This window comes from Agelaius phoeniceus, chromosome 1 (genome assembly GCF_051311805.1).
Source record: "Agelaius phoeniceus isolate bAgePho1 chromosome 1, bAgePho1.hap1, whole genome shotgun sequence".
Classification (NCBI taxonomy): domain Eukaryota; kingdom Metazoa; phylum Chordata; class Aves; order Passeriformes; family Icteridae; genus Agelaius; species Agelaius phoeniceus.
This window is the reverse complement of record NC_135265.1, coordinates 131455525-131475413: the sequence shown is the minus strand read 5'-3', so window position 1 is coordinate 131475413 and position 19889 is coordinate 131455525. Positions and strand designations below refer to the sequence as shown.

The 19889-nt window shown below is 38.5% G+C and overlaps 1 protein-coding gene across 11 annotated transcripts in view; it reads left to right on the top strand.

The window, feature by feature from the left end:
* The first annotated feature begins 220 nt into the window (after positions 1 to 220).
* VPS13B (vacuolar protein sorting 13 homolog B) overlaps positions 221 to 19889 on the top strand; it is a 434757-nt gene continuing 415088 nt past the window's right edge. For 9 of the 11 annotated variants that reach the window (XM_077187531.1, XM_077187521.1, XM_077187540.1 and 6 more), the window contains exons 1-3: positions 221 to 410; positions 1138 to 1315; positions 8846 to 8989. In XM_077187531.1, the coding sequence (XP_077043646.1) occupies positions 1169 to 1315; positions 8846 to 8989 (291 nt within the window). In that variant the 5' untranslated portion in view covers positions 221 to 410; positions 1138 to 1168. Of the gene's footprint in view, positions 442 to 1137; positions 1316 to 8845; positions 8990 to 19889 lie in introns of all 11 variants that reach the window. The other 2 variants (XM_077187524.1, XM_054636750.2) reach the window with 2 other exon arrangements.

Genomic DNA, 19889 nt, shown 5'->3' with positions numbered 1-19889 from the left:
GATGACCTCGGAGGCTTTCCCAGCCTCGCCCGCTCCGCGTCCCTGTCACTGTCACACTGCCCGCGCGCTCCCGCCGCCTCACGAGGACGTCAGGGCAGTCCCGCCCCGCCCCCGCGAGGCACGTGACCTCCGCCGCCCTCAGAGCCACCGCCTGGCCCCGCCCCGCGCTCGCGCCAAACGCTTCCGGCCGAGTGTCGGCGGGGCAGCGCGCATGCGCCGGGGAACCCGGAAGCGCCCGAGCGGCGGAGCCGGGGCGGGAGGCGCTGCCGGAGGCGCTGCGTGCGCGGCGCTCCCGCGGCCCGGCCGGCCCGCGGTGGGCGCAGAGCCTCGGGGCGCTGTGCAGGGCCAGGTAAAGGGGCCCTGAGAGGGCGTGGGCCCGCGGGAGGGACGTGCGAGGATGTGTCCCGAAGGTACGGGCGCGGGGTTCCCGGGTTTGTGAAGGTATCCGGGTGAAGGCGCGGCGGTGACGGGACGGGGAAGGGTCTCCTCAGGACGGCGGGGTTTGGGAAAGGATGTGGGGAGGGATGGGAGTGATGGCAGACCTTAACGTAACCTCAGCTCGGTTCGTGAAAGGTGTTGGGTTCTTGGAGTTCAGGCTGGCACGAAACTGGTAGGGTTGCCTTGTACACTGTACTGAGACCGGTGAGGTGCATCTAAGGCGATATTTTAGTGTGGACTCTTATCTGTTAGGAGTTCCCCTTTTTTGATGTTATCCAAATTTATCCTTTTAATGACTCCAATAAGGAGTTTTCCTGTCACTTAAATGCTGTGTGAAAGCATGGTGGACTGCTCGATAACCTTTTCTGTTTCTTCATTTGTTTGTTTGACTTTTCTTTTGGACAAGGTAGTTAATAGTTCTGATATATATATATATGTGTATATAAATACATATATACACACACAGATATGTGTGTGTGAATATACATATATATTATATGTAACCTGAAAATTCATACATATAAATAGATGTGCTTGCATCTTTCTATACATTTAATCTTTGTATGTAACTGTATGAACCTTTGACTATAAGCAATGTTTAGAATTATTTTCATACTTTCAAACAATGGGAGTGTTGCATTATTGAAAATTAGACTGGAGCTATGTAACTGACATCTCAATTTCTTGTCCTTTTCCTAGTGCTTGACCTGTAAAACAGAGATCTTCCAGAATGCTGGAGTCCTATGTAACTCCTATTTTGATGAGTTATGTGAATCGCTACATAAAGAACTTGAAGCCTTCAGATCTGCAGTTGTCACTCTGGGGAGGAGACGTTGTGCTCAGTAAACTTGAATTAAAGTTGGATGTACTTGAACAGGTATCTTATGTTTAGAGCAGTTACAGTCCATGTCTTTGATTTAAAATAAGTTGTCTGAATTATTTTAGATTGGTCTGCACAGCTAAGTAGTAACTTAGTGCTTGCTGGTTTTCTTCTTATGCAAGTATTTTTCCCCCCCTGCACTTAGTTATTCTTGCTTTAATTTCATGCCATTTGTTTAGCAGTGACTGGTAATTCCTTGCACATTCTGTAAGTTATGGAGTGTGAAGAGAGGCTTTTTTTGTGGACATGTTTCTTCTTTCAGTAACTATTGTTTTACAGTAGGAGCATTAATTGAATTGCTTTTCCAGTCATATTTACAAATTACTTTTAGTGACTAAGTTGAAAGGTCACCAAGTAAAGTGGGGTCTCTTTTTAATTATGCATATTAAACCCATTTGTGCCTTGTATTGTTTTCCAACTTCAGATTTCATTATTCCAGTTGTATCTAAACTTGAGTAATTGAGGAATATATTTGATCATCTGGTTTCTTTGGATTAAATCAAAGACACAGTAAAACTTAGCCTTAGAAAAACAAGCTTGACCAAGTAAAACACTAGATACAGAATTTGGAGCCTGCTGTGAATATGCAGGTAAAGCCTTAGCATAGGGATGGTTTCCTTTCATGCTTATCTGGGTTGACAGCTCGAGTGTGTGAGACTGATAAAGCTTCTTTCTGTTGTGCATGGAGTAGCTGGGCTCAGCTGGGTGTCTGTGGCCAGATGTAGTCCAAGCAAGTGAAGGTGCTGAGAGAAATGCAGCAAAGAATGGGAAATTTAGTAAATACATCCCTTGAAAGAAGAATAAAATATACAGGGAATGTGTTTTTAATGTTGACTAAAATAAGATGAGACAAGATAGGGCAAGAATTATTTGGATCTGACAAGAAGCAATTGAATAAATTGCATGTTGGGAGGCTTAGATTAGACTTAAATGAAAATCTCATTTATGTGTCTGATGATGAGGCATTGAAATAGGCTGGGGTGACTGCATGTCTCTGTTAAAAAAGGGAATACCTTTTAAAATGTGAAAAATATACATATGGTTAATTAAGAATCTCTGCACCTGTTTTGGAAGAAGAGAATCTTACAAGAGATTTTGCTCTTGTTTTCTGTGCTTTTTAAAGAACCTTACTTGTGTTCCTTCAAGTGTTTCATAGCCTCTGTATTTTCTCTCAAGTCTATTACTGGGTACATACAAGTACAATAAAAGTCTATCACTTGTCCACAGAGCTGATTTTCTGTAGGATGTGTTCCCCCGTGAGCCTTTTGAAATGTATATGTACAAAGAAGGGTTCATCAGAAAGGATTTCTGGAGGTCATCTAGTCCAACCTGTTTTGAGCAGGGCTGTTGCCAGCATTATGTCAGACATGATGTGTTTTTCTTCAGCTGGGTCTTGAACTCTGTCTTGTGAGAAGCTCCTCTCTGGGTAAACTGTTTCAGTGCTCTGCTGTATGGAGAGAAAGTTTGTCCTAATAACAAATAATGACTTGGGATGGATATATTAAACTTGCTGTCAAACTTATTTCCTGTCACTATAAGAATTTTCCTGCTGTCATTGGTGGTGTTCCCTTTCCAATAGTTGCAGTTTGCTTGTAGGTGATCCCTTGCTTCATCTTTGTCTGCCTATGAACTGGCTTCCTAAATATCCAGCTCAACCTGATAATGTTATGGCTCTTGTGGCAAATACTGCCATATGTACCCATGGTCATTTGGGTATAGTCATGGGAATGTGAATATGTGATGGATGCAAAATTGAGCTCAGATTCGTTGTTTTTATGTTATTTGGCTGGGTGCTTGTAAAATGTCACTATCTTCATTTGCCTCTTACTGTTCTTTGGAACTTGTCTGGACCCACAGATGAGAGTGGGTCCAGTGGGTATTTAGAGTGTCTTCCTCTTTTTTTTTGTGGAGGGGATGCTGTTTATTATGCTGTTTATTTCTGCTCAGCAAAACTCTTCAAGTAAACACTATATGGTAATGCAAAGTATCCAAGCCATTGCAGCTGTCAGGAGCTTCCTTGAAAAGCTGGTCTTTAAAAATGACCAGTCTGTATCATTTTAGTTGGGTTCTCTCCCTGGATGGATTCATGATACCCAAAGCTAGTTCCCTTAACTGCTCTGCTCCTGTTCTGTCCTGGGTTACAATGCCCAGCCTGGTTCCCTGCTCTTTATCTGACATGAACACAGGTTTAATTTCACACTTCAGGTTCTTGGATACAAATCCATTTATCCTGGATGTATTTGTCTAGAGCCTTAATCATTTTCAGAGAATTCCATCTTCTGTGGAGTTGTACATGGTTTTTTGGAGTGTTAACATTGGTGCCAAACTACCTGGACAAAGCACTTTATAACAGATTTGGTAACAAGTGCGTGCTTCCTGCTCCATAGACTTCAGCTGATGTTAGTGTTCCCATGTCATGTTGTGCTATTCTGAGCCACCCAACAGAATCCCAAAGGACAGATAAGAACAAAGCATAAACTGCTGTTTGTCTCATAGAATATTAAAGAATATTTTAATTTCTTTTTGTGACCAAGTTGGAGCTAATACCTCTTGAGATCAGATGAATTACAGTTGTTGACAGAAAATTTACCAAATGTGAAGAGGATACTCCAGTATCTGAAAATACGTTACCTGTCTTTTACATATGTTTATGAAGCTTTATGCTTTCATTAAACTAAGCTGAATGCCTTTGTAATAACTCTTAGGGTCTGTCCTTCTCTCTGTCCCCCTTTTTTTGTACAAACCAGTTCTGTAGTGGAAGTCAAGTACTAGTTTGTACTCAGCTTGAATCTTCTAGGTACAGTGTAGCTTTTGTATATAATTGTGTCACTCTGAATAGCCAGTTGATTTTATAGTAATTGTCTTTAGTTGAAGATTAAATCTAATAAAATTTTGATTTTTTTTTCCTATCCTGAATGATTCAATTACTAGAAGACAAACATTCCAAGAAATTTTCCATCTGTACATAATATGCATACTGTACAAAAACTACATCAAGAAAGTAATTTGTAATAAAATTTTGAAACAAATACTTTAAATATAATTTTTTGGAAAAGTGTTTTAAGCATTTTTGTCAAGTTTTGAGTGAAGTCCCCGTAGTACTAGAGGTAACAGAACTACCTCTGAACTTGTAGAGGTAGGTAAGTAGGTGGTGTGTAGTGTATCTGTTGACACAGTGGTGCCAAAAAGATGACATACATCATGATTCTTCTTGCTGCTTGTGTATATGCCCATAATTAGTTTTTAGCTGTTTTGCAAATGCAGAAGGGAAGGATTAAGTAGTCTTTGAAAGACAAAGGATACCTTGATCTAAAAAGAATTTGTATAGAAAGAAACATGAAAAATTCTAATGTACTTAAAATAGTTTTTGGGAATAGTCAATGGGAACATTGAAATATCCTTATTTTAAGTGTCTTTTATATGCCAATGGTTACTTGTGAAATACAGCCTTGACTGTGAAGAAAAGGTATTTGAGTTAACACTGATGTGGAGAACGAGTACTTGCCTATCATCCCAACTTTTAGAACAGTCTTGTATTTTAGAGCAAGGGGAGAGTTTAGGCAAAGGGGAATTATGATCATCTAGTCTGCAGTCTTACATGTTAGTCAGTTATTTATGGGTCAGGCCCAGAAGTTTGGTTTTAGTGATATATATTTTTCTGTGAAGGATTTATATGATTAAATGGAAAATCTAAAATGCAGCGTTTTATCAGTTGTGGGTCTAGAAGAAATATTAAGAATTTCAAGCAATACTTAATGAAAAGAGAAAGATTGCATAGGAAACAGGGAGGAATAAAAATGTTCTGTGTTATGTTGTGTTATGAACATGTTGCTTAATTTGGCACATATTTGTATTGTCTACTGAAGAGTACAACAAAGAGTTCTCGACATTACTTTATTCTAATTGCCCTGGCTGTAACCAGGACAATATGTTTCCTTACTGACAGATAACATTTGTATCTAAATTTCTTTTGAAAGAGAACTACCTTCTAAATATGTTGTGCATTTTCTTTTATCACCTTTATTTTGAAATAATTCCTACTTCTGTTTCTTTCAATATCTTGTAGTTAACTAGACAAAAGGGAGAATGTTAAATCCACCCAGCAACTAGTGGAAAAGCAGCTATTCTAGAATGTCTTTTGAAGTAAAGACAAGCCAGGATCTAAACAGACATTGTGGTATTGATGAATGACAAAAACTTACACATTGACAAGTCCAGAATGGGACTTTATTTCTATTACTGTTAACAGTGGTAGTTTGCTGCCTTGATCTCTGAAAGCATTGTCTCTTATGTTGTAATGTCTTTTTAGATTGCATGTTTTTTATAATTTATTTCTGTGCCACACTTCATGTGTTTCCCCAATTCCCCTCCGCCCCCCAAAAAAAAGCTCTGGGACAAAAGATACTATTTAAGCTATTGTATGATTAATCATATAGCAAGATCTGTAGCTAAACAGCCCAATATTTGCTTTTCAGTGTCTTAACTAAACTAAAACTGTCTGGATGACAATTTTATTTGTGTTGCTTGTGGGCCTAAGGCTGAATTTTTAGGAGAGGCTTTTGGCTAAAATCCTGAAGTATAGTAGTGAACGAGATGAAAAAAAAACACTTTGTAAAAACAAATCAATAATTTTCTTTGAACTTTTAATGAGAAAGTCTGAAACTGTCATCTCTTAGAAGGGGGACTTGAAATTAGTTGTGACTTTGTGTAAGCATGGCTGAAGAAGGAGTTGAGTTTTTGTAGTATGAGATGGGTGTGTTTTTTTATACTTCATTAATCAGTACTCATTAAGGCCCAAAAACTAATTTACAAACTGAAGGCTTGCTTACTTGGCAAAAAAAATAGAGCTATTATTTTGTATAATTTCCTCCTCAGAAGATTTTGTCGGCAGTGAATACACAATACCCTTAGCTCCTGGATACAGGATAAAGTTTTTGATTGTACCAGGAGAAAGGTTAGGAGGTATCAGCTGCAGAGTGGGGGAAAGTGTTCCCTAAAATTGCTTCTCTTAGCAGCTGTTGTTGCTGTGATGGTGTAGGTATTGCTAAAAATAGTTGACTTGCTTCTAGTCATCCTGAGGACTCTCAAGATGTAAACCTGTTACAAGTGTAAATGGTGATGATTTCAACGCTGAACTTAGGAGATGTTAACTGTTTAAGAAAATAAAACTTTTTAGGGGGCTTTCAAAACATAAAACTAAGATTTTATTATATATTAATTATTCATAAATTTATCACTGATAAATGTATTTATTTCAGTATATTTAGGCAAAAATTTACATTATCTAGCTTCATAGAAATATTGTATAGGCATACTTTAAGGATTTATAAGACATACCAAATATTAAATGCAAAATGCCCTTGTCCCCAAATTTTATTCATATAGAAGTTCTGTACAGCAAGGATAGGTCTAGGGTCCAGCAGGGCAGGAAAGGAGGCTTTCTGGATCCACTGGTAGATATTTGTTTGACATTCCCTAACAACTTACCTGCTTGATTTCTGAGTTTCATGGACCTTCTCTGAGTAACATCTGTTCATTCATAGGAATTCTGTGTTGAATGAGGTGCATGCATGTACCTAACCTGAGCAAGGGGCAAAGGTGCTTAAGCCCTGGCTTGCCTGGGTAATTCTGGAGTCCTGAAGGGTTTGTGTTCACGAATTTACCAGAATACAGTTAAGAACCTGTGTGTGCTGGTCAGCAGCAGGCTCAGCAAGAGCCAGCAATGCACCCTGGCAGCCCAGAGGACAAACCCCTTCCTGGGGTGCATCAAACTAAGCATCCCCAGCTGGTGACAGAGGTGACTTCCCTGCTGTACAGCCTTGGTGCAGTCTCTCCTTGAGCTCTGTGTGCTGCTCTGGGCCCCACAGCTGAAGAATGAGGGTGAAGGATGAGAATGTGCCCAGAGGAGGGCAACAAAGGTGGTGAAAGGGCTGGAGGCAATGTCCTGTTTGAAGGGACTGAGGACTTTGGGCTTGTTTCATTTGGAGAAAAGGAGGCTGAGGAGTGACCTCACAGCTCTCTACAGCTTCCTGAGGAGGGGACATGGATGGGGAGATGCTGAGCTCTTCCCCCTGGTATTTGGGGATAGGACGTGTGGGAATGGTTCAGAGCTGTACCACAGGAGGCTTAGACTGGACATTAGGATGCATTTCCTTACAGAGAGGGTGGTCAAACACTGGAACAGGCTTCCTGCAGGAGGTGGATGCCCCAAGCCTGTCAGTGTGTAAGAGGCATTTGGAGAATGCCCTTAATAACATATTTTGACTTCTAGTCAGCTCTGAATTGGTCAGGCAGTTGGACTATATGGTCATTGTAGGTAGCCCAGAAGTGCTTCCCTGTATCTAGCAGACTTAGATTCACTTATTTTTCTCCTGAGAATATACTGCACTTGTAGTTCCCAGTGTCTAAGATGATGATGAAAATACCCGGCTATAAGGAACTTGAAGTGAAGATGTGTTGTTTTTTCTTCATTAAAACTTGATAGTAAAAAATATCAGAATATGAGATTTTAGAAAAGTGAAAAGATGAAGCATCCCTGAAACTTGAGTATTAGAATACTTAGTGTCGAGTATGCTGACTTAAAATTCAAACATATCAAATATTGTTTCTTTACTTTACAGTAAACAATTGTTTTCTTTATTCTAATCTTGATTGCTAGTCCTGGAACCAGCCCTCTAGCCTGACCCTTCTGTTGGTTGTGTTGAACTAATTTTTTGCAGAACACCTGAAGCTACTGGGAAATTGCAACACTTTGTACGCTTTGTATTGAATGTACGCACTAATTTACTTAGTTGTGTACCTTTAATCTAAACTTTGGCACCTTCTTTCCTGCTGAATTGCGGCAAGCATCAGCTGGTTCCCTGAGGCTGTCCTGCAGAGTTGTGATTTGTGTTGGGTGGGGTGCCCAGGCATTTGTTAGAAGCTCTGGACTGACTTGCACAAGTTTTTAAACCAGTGAGACAGCTACATTAGACCTTGCTGTGTAGGAGTCTGGTTTTGCCAATGAAAAGTTTAATAACTTTGTATTTACTAAGTAGTTTGATGTGAAAGGGGCAACAATGGGCCAGTCTTACGAGAACTGAGCTCTTAAAACTCTTAAGCACTAAAATATTTCAAAAGAAATTTCCTTACTGTGGCATTGTCAATATTTAATTCCAAATTTGTACTCTTCACAGAGTTGAAGAGTACATATGGTTGCATATCAATTTAAGTATTTACCTTCACTCTGTCTGTTTCTACTTGTACCTTGAATAGTGAAACAGTTTGCAGTAGCTTCATGTGAGGGAGAGGTGGTTTTAAGCCATCTTTTATTATCAAGGACATGGTGACCCAGATGTCTCCTTTGAACAGACTAATTGTGACATAATCCTGTGAGTGATTATAAAGGCAAATGCCAAGTCCTGTGGCACACTGCTGATTGGGGAGGGAGACTTGACTTGTGCTAGAACATTACTATTTTGAGTTACAAATGTGTCTGGAATTTTGATATGTTTCAGTAGTTAATTCTACATTCTTTGTTGTTGTTAGGAGCTGAAACTGCCATTTACTTTTTTAAGCGGGCATATTCATGAGCTTCGGATTCATGTGCCATGGACGAAACTGGGATCAGAACCAGTTGTCATCACTATCAATACAATGGAATGCATCTTGAAGTTAAAGGATGGGGCTCAGGTAAGAAATGTCATGAATGCTTTTCCAATATTGTGTGGTTCATGAGAATAAGAGTTTCTGTAGGCCACTTTCTTGAAACTCTTCTGAAGAATCTGGCATGTGAAGTTGTGATCCCTTTTATTTTCTGAGAGGCTAATATTTTTCTTCTTGTCATGGCTAATATCTTCCTTCATATTTGTTTTTAAACTCTTTATTAGCTGTAGCTGTGTTCTTGCAGATATGAAAGCAGGTTAATAGTGCTCTGTCAGGTTTTTCCTATGACTAGAGAAGAAATGGATTTCAAGAGCAGTATAGCATCCTGTGTTCGTCCAGCTTCTGTGACCCAAGCAGCAGTGCTGGTTGCTTGAGTCAGCTGTATGTGGCACAAATCAGCATTGGGCATTTTTCAAAAGTTCTGTTGCTATTATTGAAGAAATGCTTTGAAGATCCTGGAGTCTAAGTAATTTTTACCTTTAGAAATTATACTGCTTGCTTGAGTATATTTGGAAGACTTCTTGTATGTAAGGGTCTTTAGGGATATTTTTTTTTTGCTCAGAGTAATTTGTGCATTAGGCTGTTTTTACAGGCTCAGGTAAGGTTTCCTTCTGACATAATGAAGCTGAAATATGCAGTGACTCAATTTTTGTCATATGTCTAACTTAGTTAACCAAAAGTACTTGGTTATGTTAATGTTGAACTTGTGGGTTTTTTTTAATCAGCATGGCACTTTAATTCTAGAGAGGCTTACAAGTTTGTTTGGCTTGTTAGTTTTCTAAAAGCCTTGTTCACATTTTGATTTCAACAGTGCTTCACTTATATTAAGGATCATGCAAATGAAAATTTCAGTTTGTGAAAAAACTCAAGTGTTTGGTAGGGTGCATGATGAGCTGTTAATATTTAATGTCAATAACTAGGTACAAGGCAGCAAAAACATTGAAAAACATGTTCCTGTTGTTTGATATTTCTTTATAAGTCCTTTTACAGTTACAGAACTAAGAGGCTTTTTTGCTGGAGTAGAAATCTCTAGTCCTAGCCACCCACAGAGGACATGCTTGAATTCTGTAGTTACATGTAATCTGTGTGCATGTGTGGGTGTGCATATATGCACACAACCAGCCAAATATTAAGTACTTTTCCAATGTTAAGGTAAGCTTTTGAGACCAGATGTTCCATGAGAAGTGTGTTTTTGGGAGCAGCAAATTGCAACTAATTATGAATTGCAGAGAAAGATTTGTAGCCCATGACTTTGTGCAACCCAGAACTAATATTTGATATTGGACCTTGCAGATGGCTACTGCTGAAATGATCAGATTTCCTTCTTGCATGGTATTTGAAACTTAAATTTTGTGGTGCATACATCAAAAGGTCAAGTGTCATGAATGTAAAGCACTCTCAAAACAAGTATTTGTTACAGATGTTTAAGATTCAGAGGCAAGAAAAGAGTTTTGAAAATTGCAACTGACATTTGAACAAATTATTCATTGGTATGTATGCTCAGGAGGGTAAAATTTGGGTCTGTGCCATAGAAGGATTATCTTTGATGAACAAGAATGTAGATGAAAACACTTTTATGCTGTTTTCTGAGGATATGGTTTAAAAAGTTGACAAGTTGAATTTTATTTTTTGAATTACTATTTGAAAGTGTTCAAAGTATGGCAGTGTACTTGGCTAAAAACAATTGTCATAAAAGTTTTTGTAACCAGTGAATAAAAATATGAATGAAATTAAATATTTCTGTGGAAAATGGTAGTAAAATTAACTTTTAGTGAGTTTAGCTCCAGTTGGAACTGTTCTTCCAGGAACTTCATGTCAGTGAAGAGCATAATTAGCAAGAAAGCTTAGTTTAGTTCTCAAATTGATTGGCTTGACCCTGTACTTCCTTCCTCAGGTGAGACCTCTAATGAGCACAGGGATAATTTCACCTGAGCAAAAAGTAATGTTCTTGACCTCAGCTGAGTGAGATGTGTTTTCTTTGGAAAGGTGCTATTTCAAACAATGTTTCTGTTGAAGCTATATGAAGGCTAAAATACATGGCATTGTTTGAAGCTATTATCCAGTGACCCTACAGATTTTGTAAAAAGAAAGAGGGTTTTGCTTACATCTTTGAGGAGTATCAGTTCCCTGGGGTGCTTTTGTATACATATGTTTCACTGTGATGCTGTGTCATTGTTAGTTCAGCTTCAGTATTAGTTTAGTTAGGTTTTTTTGTTGTTCATGCTTATTGCAGCATCTCCTCAGCTAAGTTTGGATTATACAGTAATGGCTCAACTTCTAGTTTTATGCAAAAATTCTTTTTCTAAGCAGAACTGTTGTGTAAGTGATAAAGTCATTTAATGATGTACAAAATCCAGAATTCTGTAGAATTAGGGGTATTTACATTTTGAAGGTCTTTGCTTTTCCCCTTTTTCTGTGCTTTGTTTCCTTGTTCATCTTTTCTACACCTGGTACTACTACTTCTAATACCCAAGTGTTAAATGTGGATACTTTACAAGAAAATTAAACTGAAGTGCATCAACTTTACAGTGAGTAAAGGGGTGTTCTATTGAACATGCTTTGTATGTGTGCTTTTGGTTATGACTTTGGTTAGTGTCAGTACTTGAAATAGAATTTGCCTGTGAGGTGTTTCACATTGCTTTTTGATGTCTGTCAGTCTAATGCAACTCTGCCTGGCTTTTTTTTTTTTTTTTTTTGCTCCTGTATTAATCTTCTGCAGCACTGAGTTTTAACTATGAACATTTTTAATGTTCTCAAATATGTTGGTATGATTTTTAAATCTGTTCTTAAACACTTTATTGTGATTCTGAAGTTTGCTTGACTTGTATTTAAGTTGTAGTAATTGACCGTCCTGACTCTGTTCTCCATGAGTGCTATGTTTTGTTTTAGAAAGTGGTTAAACTTCCAGTATTTTATGTTCTTCTCATTACCTATCTCTATATATTAAATCCCTGGGCTTCATATAGAATTGAAACCAATTTTAAAATCTGTGTTGATAGCTGCTTTTCCTATGAGATGTTTTCTCCCTTTGTCCTGTTGGTCTGTTCTTAACTTTTTTCTCTTCTACATATTCTTTTTTTTCAATATAATTGAAATTCTTTGCTCCTTTCTCTTCCCCTCTCAGTGCTAAGATATCTCCATGCCGAACCAGAGACTTTAAATTCAGGTAGTGCAAATTGAGAAGGACAAGCCTGTAAGCCCATGTCTGTTTTCTTCACCTTCCTGCCATTATAACTAACCATGAGATTATTCTTCATGTTCCACCTTGAATTTTGTGGGTTTTTTTGTCTTGGAACCGATGCAAATGAGGAGATCAAGGAGAAATGTGTTATTTGTATTACTGCTTCACATTTGAGAACTTATGCTGATGTGTATGAAGGTTCCCTGTACTCCAAGGGTAATTAATTATGGAACTGGGGAAGTCTGTTAGGTTGAAGCACTTAGAGGCACACAGGGAATCCAAGCCGTTTGGATCAGTGTACAGACAATTGGGCACTGCTCCTTTCATGAGGCATTACAAAGAAAGTTGTGAAGGAATAGGATAACTTTGTGGAGGCAGTGGAGAACAGCCCACAAGCATGACTGTCAGAATACCTGACACATTCTTACCTGACAGCTGGTTGAGACTGCCACCAAAGAATGCTGGAAGCAGAAATTGGTCTTGACTGGGAAATGACCAGGAGATGGGAGATAAGGTGCCTTGACAGATTATGAAGGACTTTGAAGGTAAAGACAGAAGGCTTGTGTTTGATGAGGCTTTAGTTATATGAAGTCTGCTTAGATGGTAAAGCTTTCTCCAGATCTGAAGCAGTGCTCTAGTGTTTTTTTCTCACCTGGGTTGTAGTAGTTCAGTTGAATGTGGCTGTATGGACAAGCAGTGTTGTGTTTTTCCATTTGAGTCTACAAGTCTGGTGTTGTGTGACAGCAGAAATATGGTAAGACTTGAAGTCAAGAAGACTTAACTAACAGTCTTTAGTGGCTCACCTTTATGCTTTTTATTTGCTTATGGGGAAGCTCGAGGTCCTTATTTTTTAAATGAATTTCATTTGGTACTTCCTTTCATAGTAGTATATTTAGTTCAGTAAATCTGATACTGAGTTTTAGCAAAATTTAAGGTGAAGATTATATCAAGAATTGCTCTATAGGAAGCAAACTATAGTGTTGAAGCAAACTAAAGTGTTGAATCTTATCAAGTTAATGATGAATATGAAATTCTAATTAAGCAGCCAGTTCATGATGGTCTTATTTGTGTTTTAATAGAGTAATAGCAGAAAAAGAGGATTTTGTTTCTGTGTGTGCATGCATACAAATTAGTGTATATATGAATAACAAGAAAAATTTTTCATATTAGTTTGAAATAAAACAAATTGCTTTGTGCAAATCAGACTGAAATTTAGTGTTTTCCAAAGGTTCAGGAAGGTTTGGCAGAGTCTTTTGTTGCGTTTTGTGCATTTTCTGTCAAGAGCTCCTGTCTGAAGAGTTCTTATGTTTTCTATAAATTGTTCTATGTGAACAAAAGTTTTAGGTAGGAGGTTCTCTTTCAAGGATATTATCCATTTAAGGGATAAATGTCACAAATGTCTTGGAAAAACACTTAATAAACTTATTCTTTGAATAGAGGAAGTAGTAAAGGGAAGCTAAAAAAGGTGCTAAAAAGGCTTTGCAGCATTTGGTTCAGACACTTTGTTGTCCTTCTCCAGTGATTTCAAATGAGAGGCTGAGGAGGAGATGAGCAGCTTTGCTTAAAGCTGGATAGTCACATGTTCTAGCTGGGTATGCAAGAGTGACCATGTAATTTACCTATTTTTGTTTCTGCTAACCACTTTAATAGACTTTAAAAGCAAAACATCTGATGCTTGAGATTGCAGTAATTATGCTTATGTAAGAAAAAAATTGCCTTTGTGAATTTCTACAAAGACTTCTGCAGGCATATTTCTTAATACTTTAGCTGCAGGAGTCCTGCCACTGCCCTTGTGTTGCTTCAGTCTGAATACCTGTCTTGTTTACCTGAATGCCTATTAAGGCATACACATATAATGTGTTCCTAATTTTGGACAGTTTTCATGTGAATTTACCACTATATTTCTATTTGAGTCCTTTTCAGGGCTAAATAATGGTGATTTCACATGTCTGAAGCTGATTACTGTGAAAGGTATGAGAGATCCTGCTTGATTCCTTCTGTGCTTATTCCTGGCTCCTAGGACATCTTTCAGTGTTGGTGTGCTGCCTACAGGCAAAGGTAGTGTGGCACCTCTGACCTAATCCTATTGCTTACTCTGGGGGAATGAACCTTGCTTTTTGGTGTTAGTCTTGCTTTTAAATGTTTCTGGCAAAGAACAAGACTTGCAAACACTTCTGCCTTCTGGCTTGTGCAGCCCTGGATGACATCTTCAACTAACTCCTGAGAACACCCCCAGAGACAGAGCAGTTGTAAATATAGTTGGGACTGTATTCTTGCAAAGAGCTCTGATTTTGAATGCAGTTCTTGTCAAGAAAATCTTTTGATGTTGTCAAAACAGTTAACAGTCTTGATCTTGATCTTAAAGACCCTTTCCAACCTAAATGATTCTATGATTCTAAAATCAGGTTGGTCAATAGGTATTAAGACCGTATAACATCAGTGTTTTTCAATAGCTTTTTTTGTTCAGATGAATGCACTTTGCATGCTGTGAAGAGACAGCCAGGTGAGGATATGGCCCTGTGTTGGTATAGGTGTTGCAACTTAAGGAAGCTGCCAGGAGCTGTGTGTAGTTACAGTTTTCCTTCAGTTCTGTAGCAGCAGTTTTACCAATCATATCAGGATAAGGTAATGAAAAGTAAACTTTAAAAATACCTTGCCCCATCTCTCCCATCTGCCCTGGCTTTACTCTGTTCCTGATCCTCTCCCTCCTCTTGCCAGTGGCACACAGGGCAGTGAATGGGGTTGTGGTTAGTTTATCACACTGCTGCCACTTGCTCAGAAGTGGAAGGACTTCTCCCCATCCCCCAGAGAGGGGTCCCTCCCACAAGGGACAGTTCTCCACAAACCTCTCCAATGTGAGTCCTTCCCATGGGCTGCAGTTCTTCATGAACTTGCCTAAGCTATCTCTTTCTAAACTGATGATTTTCTTTGGTTTGCAAAAAATGATTGAAAGACAGCCCTCACAATAAATAAAGCTGCAGGTTCCCTAGCTGCCTTGCTCTAATTCATAGTGCTTCAATCATTTTGTATACTCATGCAGTTGGTTTGTCTTAGGCATATGGACTAGGCATCTTGTCATCTATCCCAAGTTCACTTTTTGCTTTTCTAAAATTTAGGTATTTACAATTAAGAATTGTTTGGGGTTTTTTATTACTATTTGGGTATATTGGCTTAGACTGGCACTTTGCCTTTTTAAGATGTCAGTTGTGTGTAGGGAAACATGCCCTTTCCAAAAAGGAAATAACACTTTTCAGGTTTTTAACAACTTACTGCCCTCCAAAAAAATCAGTTTAATTGTCCTTTAAATTCAAGAAGGACAGAAATATATTTACTTCCATGTAAATGTGGATTACATGCATTAATGTCTCAATACTTTATACACAGTGTATATGAACTTTCTTGTAACTGCCAGATCAATGCCCCAGGTTAGGGGTCTGATGTCTTTTTTAAATGCTTGTGTGGTGTTGGTGCTATACCTCAATTTATGACCTTTCTATAAGCTTCAGAGACTGCAGCTTCAATTTTCTTCCTTCAGCTGATAAAGTTTGAGGCAGCCAGATTGAAACTTGCATATCCTGCAATCAAGAGAGCTCCTCTGGAGTCCAGTCTGACTTGCTATAGTGTTCCAAGGATATTTAGAAAAGTAGGCACTAAATAACTTGTATCAGATTTATGATGTTGTTAGCTTAGCACAAGATGCTTGTTTGGAGCATGACTTTTGAAGTTTGTTGGTCTTATGTGCAACATGAGTTGGAATTCTGTCCTTCTCAAGTAGCAAGAGGAAAGGATAATGGGCATGGGTGTAATATGTGAAGGAATGCTGGGGCTCCTAAATGGACAAATGGGTTAGGTGAGAAGAGATTAAAGAAATTCGATGGATGTGAAGTCACCCCAAGACAGGAAGGGTAGATTTTTTTGGGGTAGTGCTGGTGATCCTTTAAGCTTTCATATATTCACAGGTAATTCTAAATAGATTGTTTAATCAGGTGAGGGTAGCATGCTTACATGGAGACTTCTACTTGTTTGCCTTGGAACACCTGAATAGCTGAGAAATGTCTCACTTATTTTGGTGGAGCGGTTGGAGTAGTTTTCCATGTATGTATATTTTTTTGGGAACCCTGCATAGGGCTGAATTTATTGAATCAGTCATAATATTTCAGACCTAGTAGTTCAATACACTATTATTTTCTCCTATGCTTTGAAGAAAATATTTTCTGAGCAGATTACTAAAACACAAGTATTGCATGGGTTTGTTCTAAAATAGATATTGATATGGGGCTTGCTGTTTTATGGATCACCTTGTATTTCAGCAGAAATCAGTGCTTTATGTGACATGTTTTGGATTTGTACTTTTTAAAAGCCTTGTTCTTTTGGGCAGGCACTCCTAAATTAATTTGTGGTTCTCACTGCTTTATTTTTTATAATTTCCTTTTTTTTTTTTCTTAGCCCGTTCTTTACTGTGGTTGGGTTTTTTAAAATACTTAAACTGTGGGCACCAACTTCCTAGCTAGGTTCCTCCTTCCTACTTAGAATTCCAGTTTAACTATAATTGTGCTTTGATTCTTGGCTGTAGAAGTTGATTCCTCTTCTTTCTGGAATCTCTTCACTCATCCATGTGTTGTCTAAGTGTGTGCTTGTCTGATCAGTCTCATTCCACTAAATTATAAATTGAGTAACTATCAGCTGACCTACTGATCTTTCTGAACTATAGCTAGTGCTGTATTTTTTTTCCAAGAGTTGTGTTTTGGGACTAGAGAGCGTCCAAGAATGGTGTCTATATTGCAATGCTGTGTCAATGCACTTGGCAATTTTAACATTGGTAACTCAACATAGAAAGTGAAGCAGTAGAATGGGTTCATTTTCAAAACTGAGTTGTTTGGGAAATAGCATAGTGAGAATTCAAAATCTCAAAATTTAGTTTTAAATCAAAAAATGTTTATAAACATTTTTTTTCAACACTGTCTTTGGTGATGGAAAATATTTATTTTCATTTGCTGAAATTTGAAGTGTTATCAGCTTGTTGCACATGGACTACTGCTTCTGAAAAGAAGAGCTAGATAGCAACCTATGAGGCTTTTCCTGGAACTGGAGTGTACTAGATTTAGAGATTTGTTGGCATAGAAGGTGCAAGCTGTGCTTGGGAATGTGTTCTGATTGAAGCATTTCCCCATGTCTTAGTTGTGGAGACTTGTATATTGTTGAACATATTGTTATCAAATAGGGCACAAGTAACAGGAAACCCATTTATCTCTGTCTCCCCTCCCCCTCCTTTTTTAGTTTTGCTTCCATTGCATTCTATAAAATTAATTCTAGAATCTGACTGCAACTTGCCACTGCTAAGTCATGCTCCATTAAAAAAAAGAAAAATTGGAAATCAAATTATGTAAGCCAAGAGCTGTTTGACCCCCAGATATACACGCTTCTCATTATTCATGCACATGAAAACTAATAAACCCATGCCAAATGCCTGGGTTAAAAAATAAGTATTATTGGTTTTAACCTAAAGCAGGTGCATCTCTTCTCAGCATGAGGCATCTTGTTTCTGAGGCTCATCTCTCTACGACTTCTGGCCTGCAATACAATTTCACTCCAGTGAGCTGCCTCTTAGATCTTTTCACACTTAAAATCTGCACAATTCCCACTTTGCTTGTGAAGTAGTTCAAATGCTGACAGTTTCAGTAGTGTTGCCTGTGTGGAGGAGACGAGTGTCTCAGAGGAAGCCCATGTTCCTCCTTTTACTTGTTTAAAGCTGTAGCTCCTTATTTTCTACTTAGTAGTTCTAGATTCCTTTGCTTGGGGGATTGTGATGTTACTTAACAAGTGAGAAAGCAACCCCACCCACTTACCTGTTGTACTGCACTGCTGTTGGAGCTCCTTCTCGGACAAACATTTGTGTGGGTGTGTATATATATGTGTGTGCATTTGTATTTATGCCTATTAAAGATGCCTTTCCTTCTGACTTGATTTCATTATTGCTTGATGGTAAGAAGGAACAGGACAGGAAATATGGATTGCACTCAGTACATAGGTAAACAGTTTTTCATTGGTTATAATTTCATGTTAATCCAGTTATAGGGCAGTGAGAGCAGACAAGAGCCATTTTCTGATTGCTTTGTGGGCAGGTACTGTGACACAAACCCAGCTGAATGGTAGTCAGTGTATATTTAACTTGCTTCCCTCAAACAAAACCTTTGTTTTTTTCTGGAGTTCTTTAATAGACCATTGTCACATGTTCTGTGATCACTAGAAAGCTGCAGACCCCAGACTATTTTATACTACATTGTACAGCTGTGTTCAGGAAAGTTCAAGAGTGTGAGTGTTACAGTTTTTTATACAGCAAATCACCTGAATGCTGTGTGGAGAAGAGGGGGTGATACGCAAGAGCTTTCTAGGCTGCAAAGTGAACTTGGAAACTGAATGTCAGGTTGAACTCCTTGTAAAGCACCAGTTAGAAAGTGCATTGTTGAAATGTAAATTATGGTTTTGTTCTGTATCAGCTATGATAGTATCCAGTAATTTTTTGGTGGAGTGGCTGTGCTGCTAGGGACTTGAAGGAATTATATACAGGAAGGCACCATTATAGCAGGGAAATGGATGGCAGAATTTAAATATTAGAGCTAATGCAGCATTGACCAATTTAACTTTTATTTTAGAACTATGGCGTATGTTGTGGGTCTCAGAGTTGTGGATTTGAATGTGAATGCAATAGAATTGCTTTTAGAGTGACTTAATATGCTATATTTCTGGAAAAAAACCTGAATAGTCAGCAGGTTAGTAGGTAAAAAAACCTACTAATATCACTAGCTAATTTAACTAATGCTAGTGATTTGCATATGCTTATATTTTTCAGATGAGTTTACCTGTGTTAAAATATTTATTGCCTCTGGAATATGTGTGAGTACAAAGAGTGTTTGTGTGTCTGTGTACAGGAATTTTCTAAAATCCACTTTGAGTGCTCAAGAAGACTTTGTCAAACTGTCACCTTTTGGTACCTCCAGAAGATGACAGGGCTGTTGGCTGTTCAGGTCTTCTGGGTGTTCATTCCTGATACAGGTCCCCCTTGAAGATAATTTTCAGCTTTGTATGTCATGCTTTTATTGTCACATCAAAATTAGCAGGGAAAATAGCACATCACCTTGCCAGAAGCTTGTGTGTTAATATATAATGATTTTTGAAATATGTGAGTAACCTCAATTCCAACACTTACAATTTTCAAAATAATTACAAGTGTTCTCTTTGTACGTTTATGGGTTGGGAGTTTATCCATGGAGACAGAAAGGAGGGTGATACAAGAGTTCATCTATTTGAGGAACTGTACTGCAGGATAGTCCTGCAGATAGTCCAGGAGAGGAAGCTAACTGAATTGGTCTGTGCTAGCCAGACAGCAGATCTGCTCCTCTCTGCCACAGTCCCTTTACTTCCCTTTGGTGTGTACCAAGCATTTGGAGAGCAGAAGCTGGCGTATCACTGATGAGTCTGAATTTGCATCTGCTGTTAGCTCAGGGTTTAAACCTACACTAGCTGCTTTGAAAACAAGGTTGCTACAGGATGTCTTCACTGTTCATGGTGGTGCACCAGGTAGAAAGGGTTGTTTGGTTTCTTCTTTGCTGTGGTTAATTCAGTAAATTGGTATTTGGGAGTGATCTCATGGGATGTACTCCTGAATCTTGGAAAGGAGCCCACTTGCACAGGAACAGAGAGTCACAGTAATTTCTGCAATGTTAGAGTTGAAACTCAGATACCACA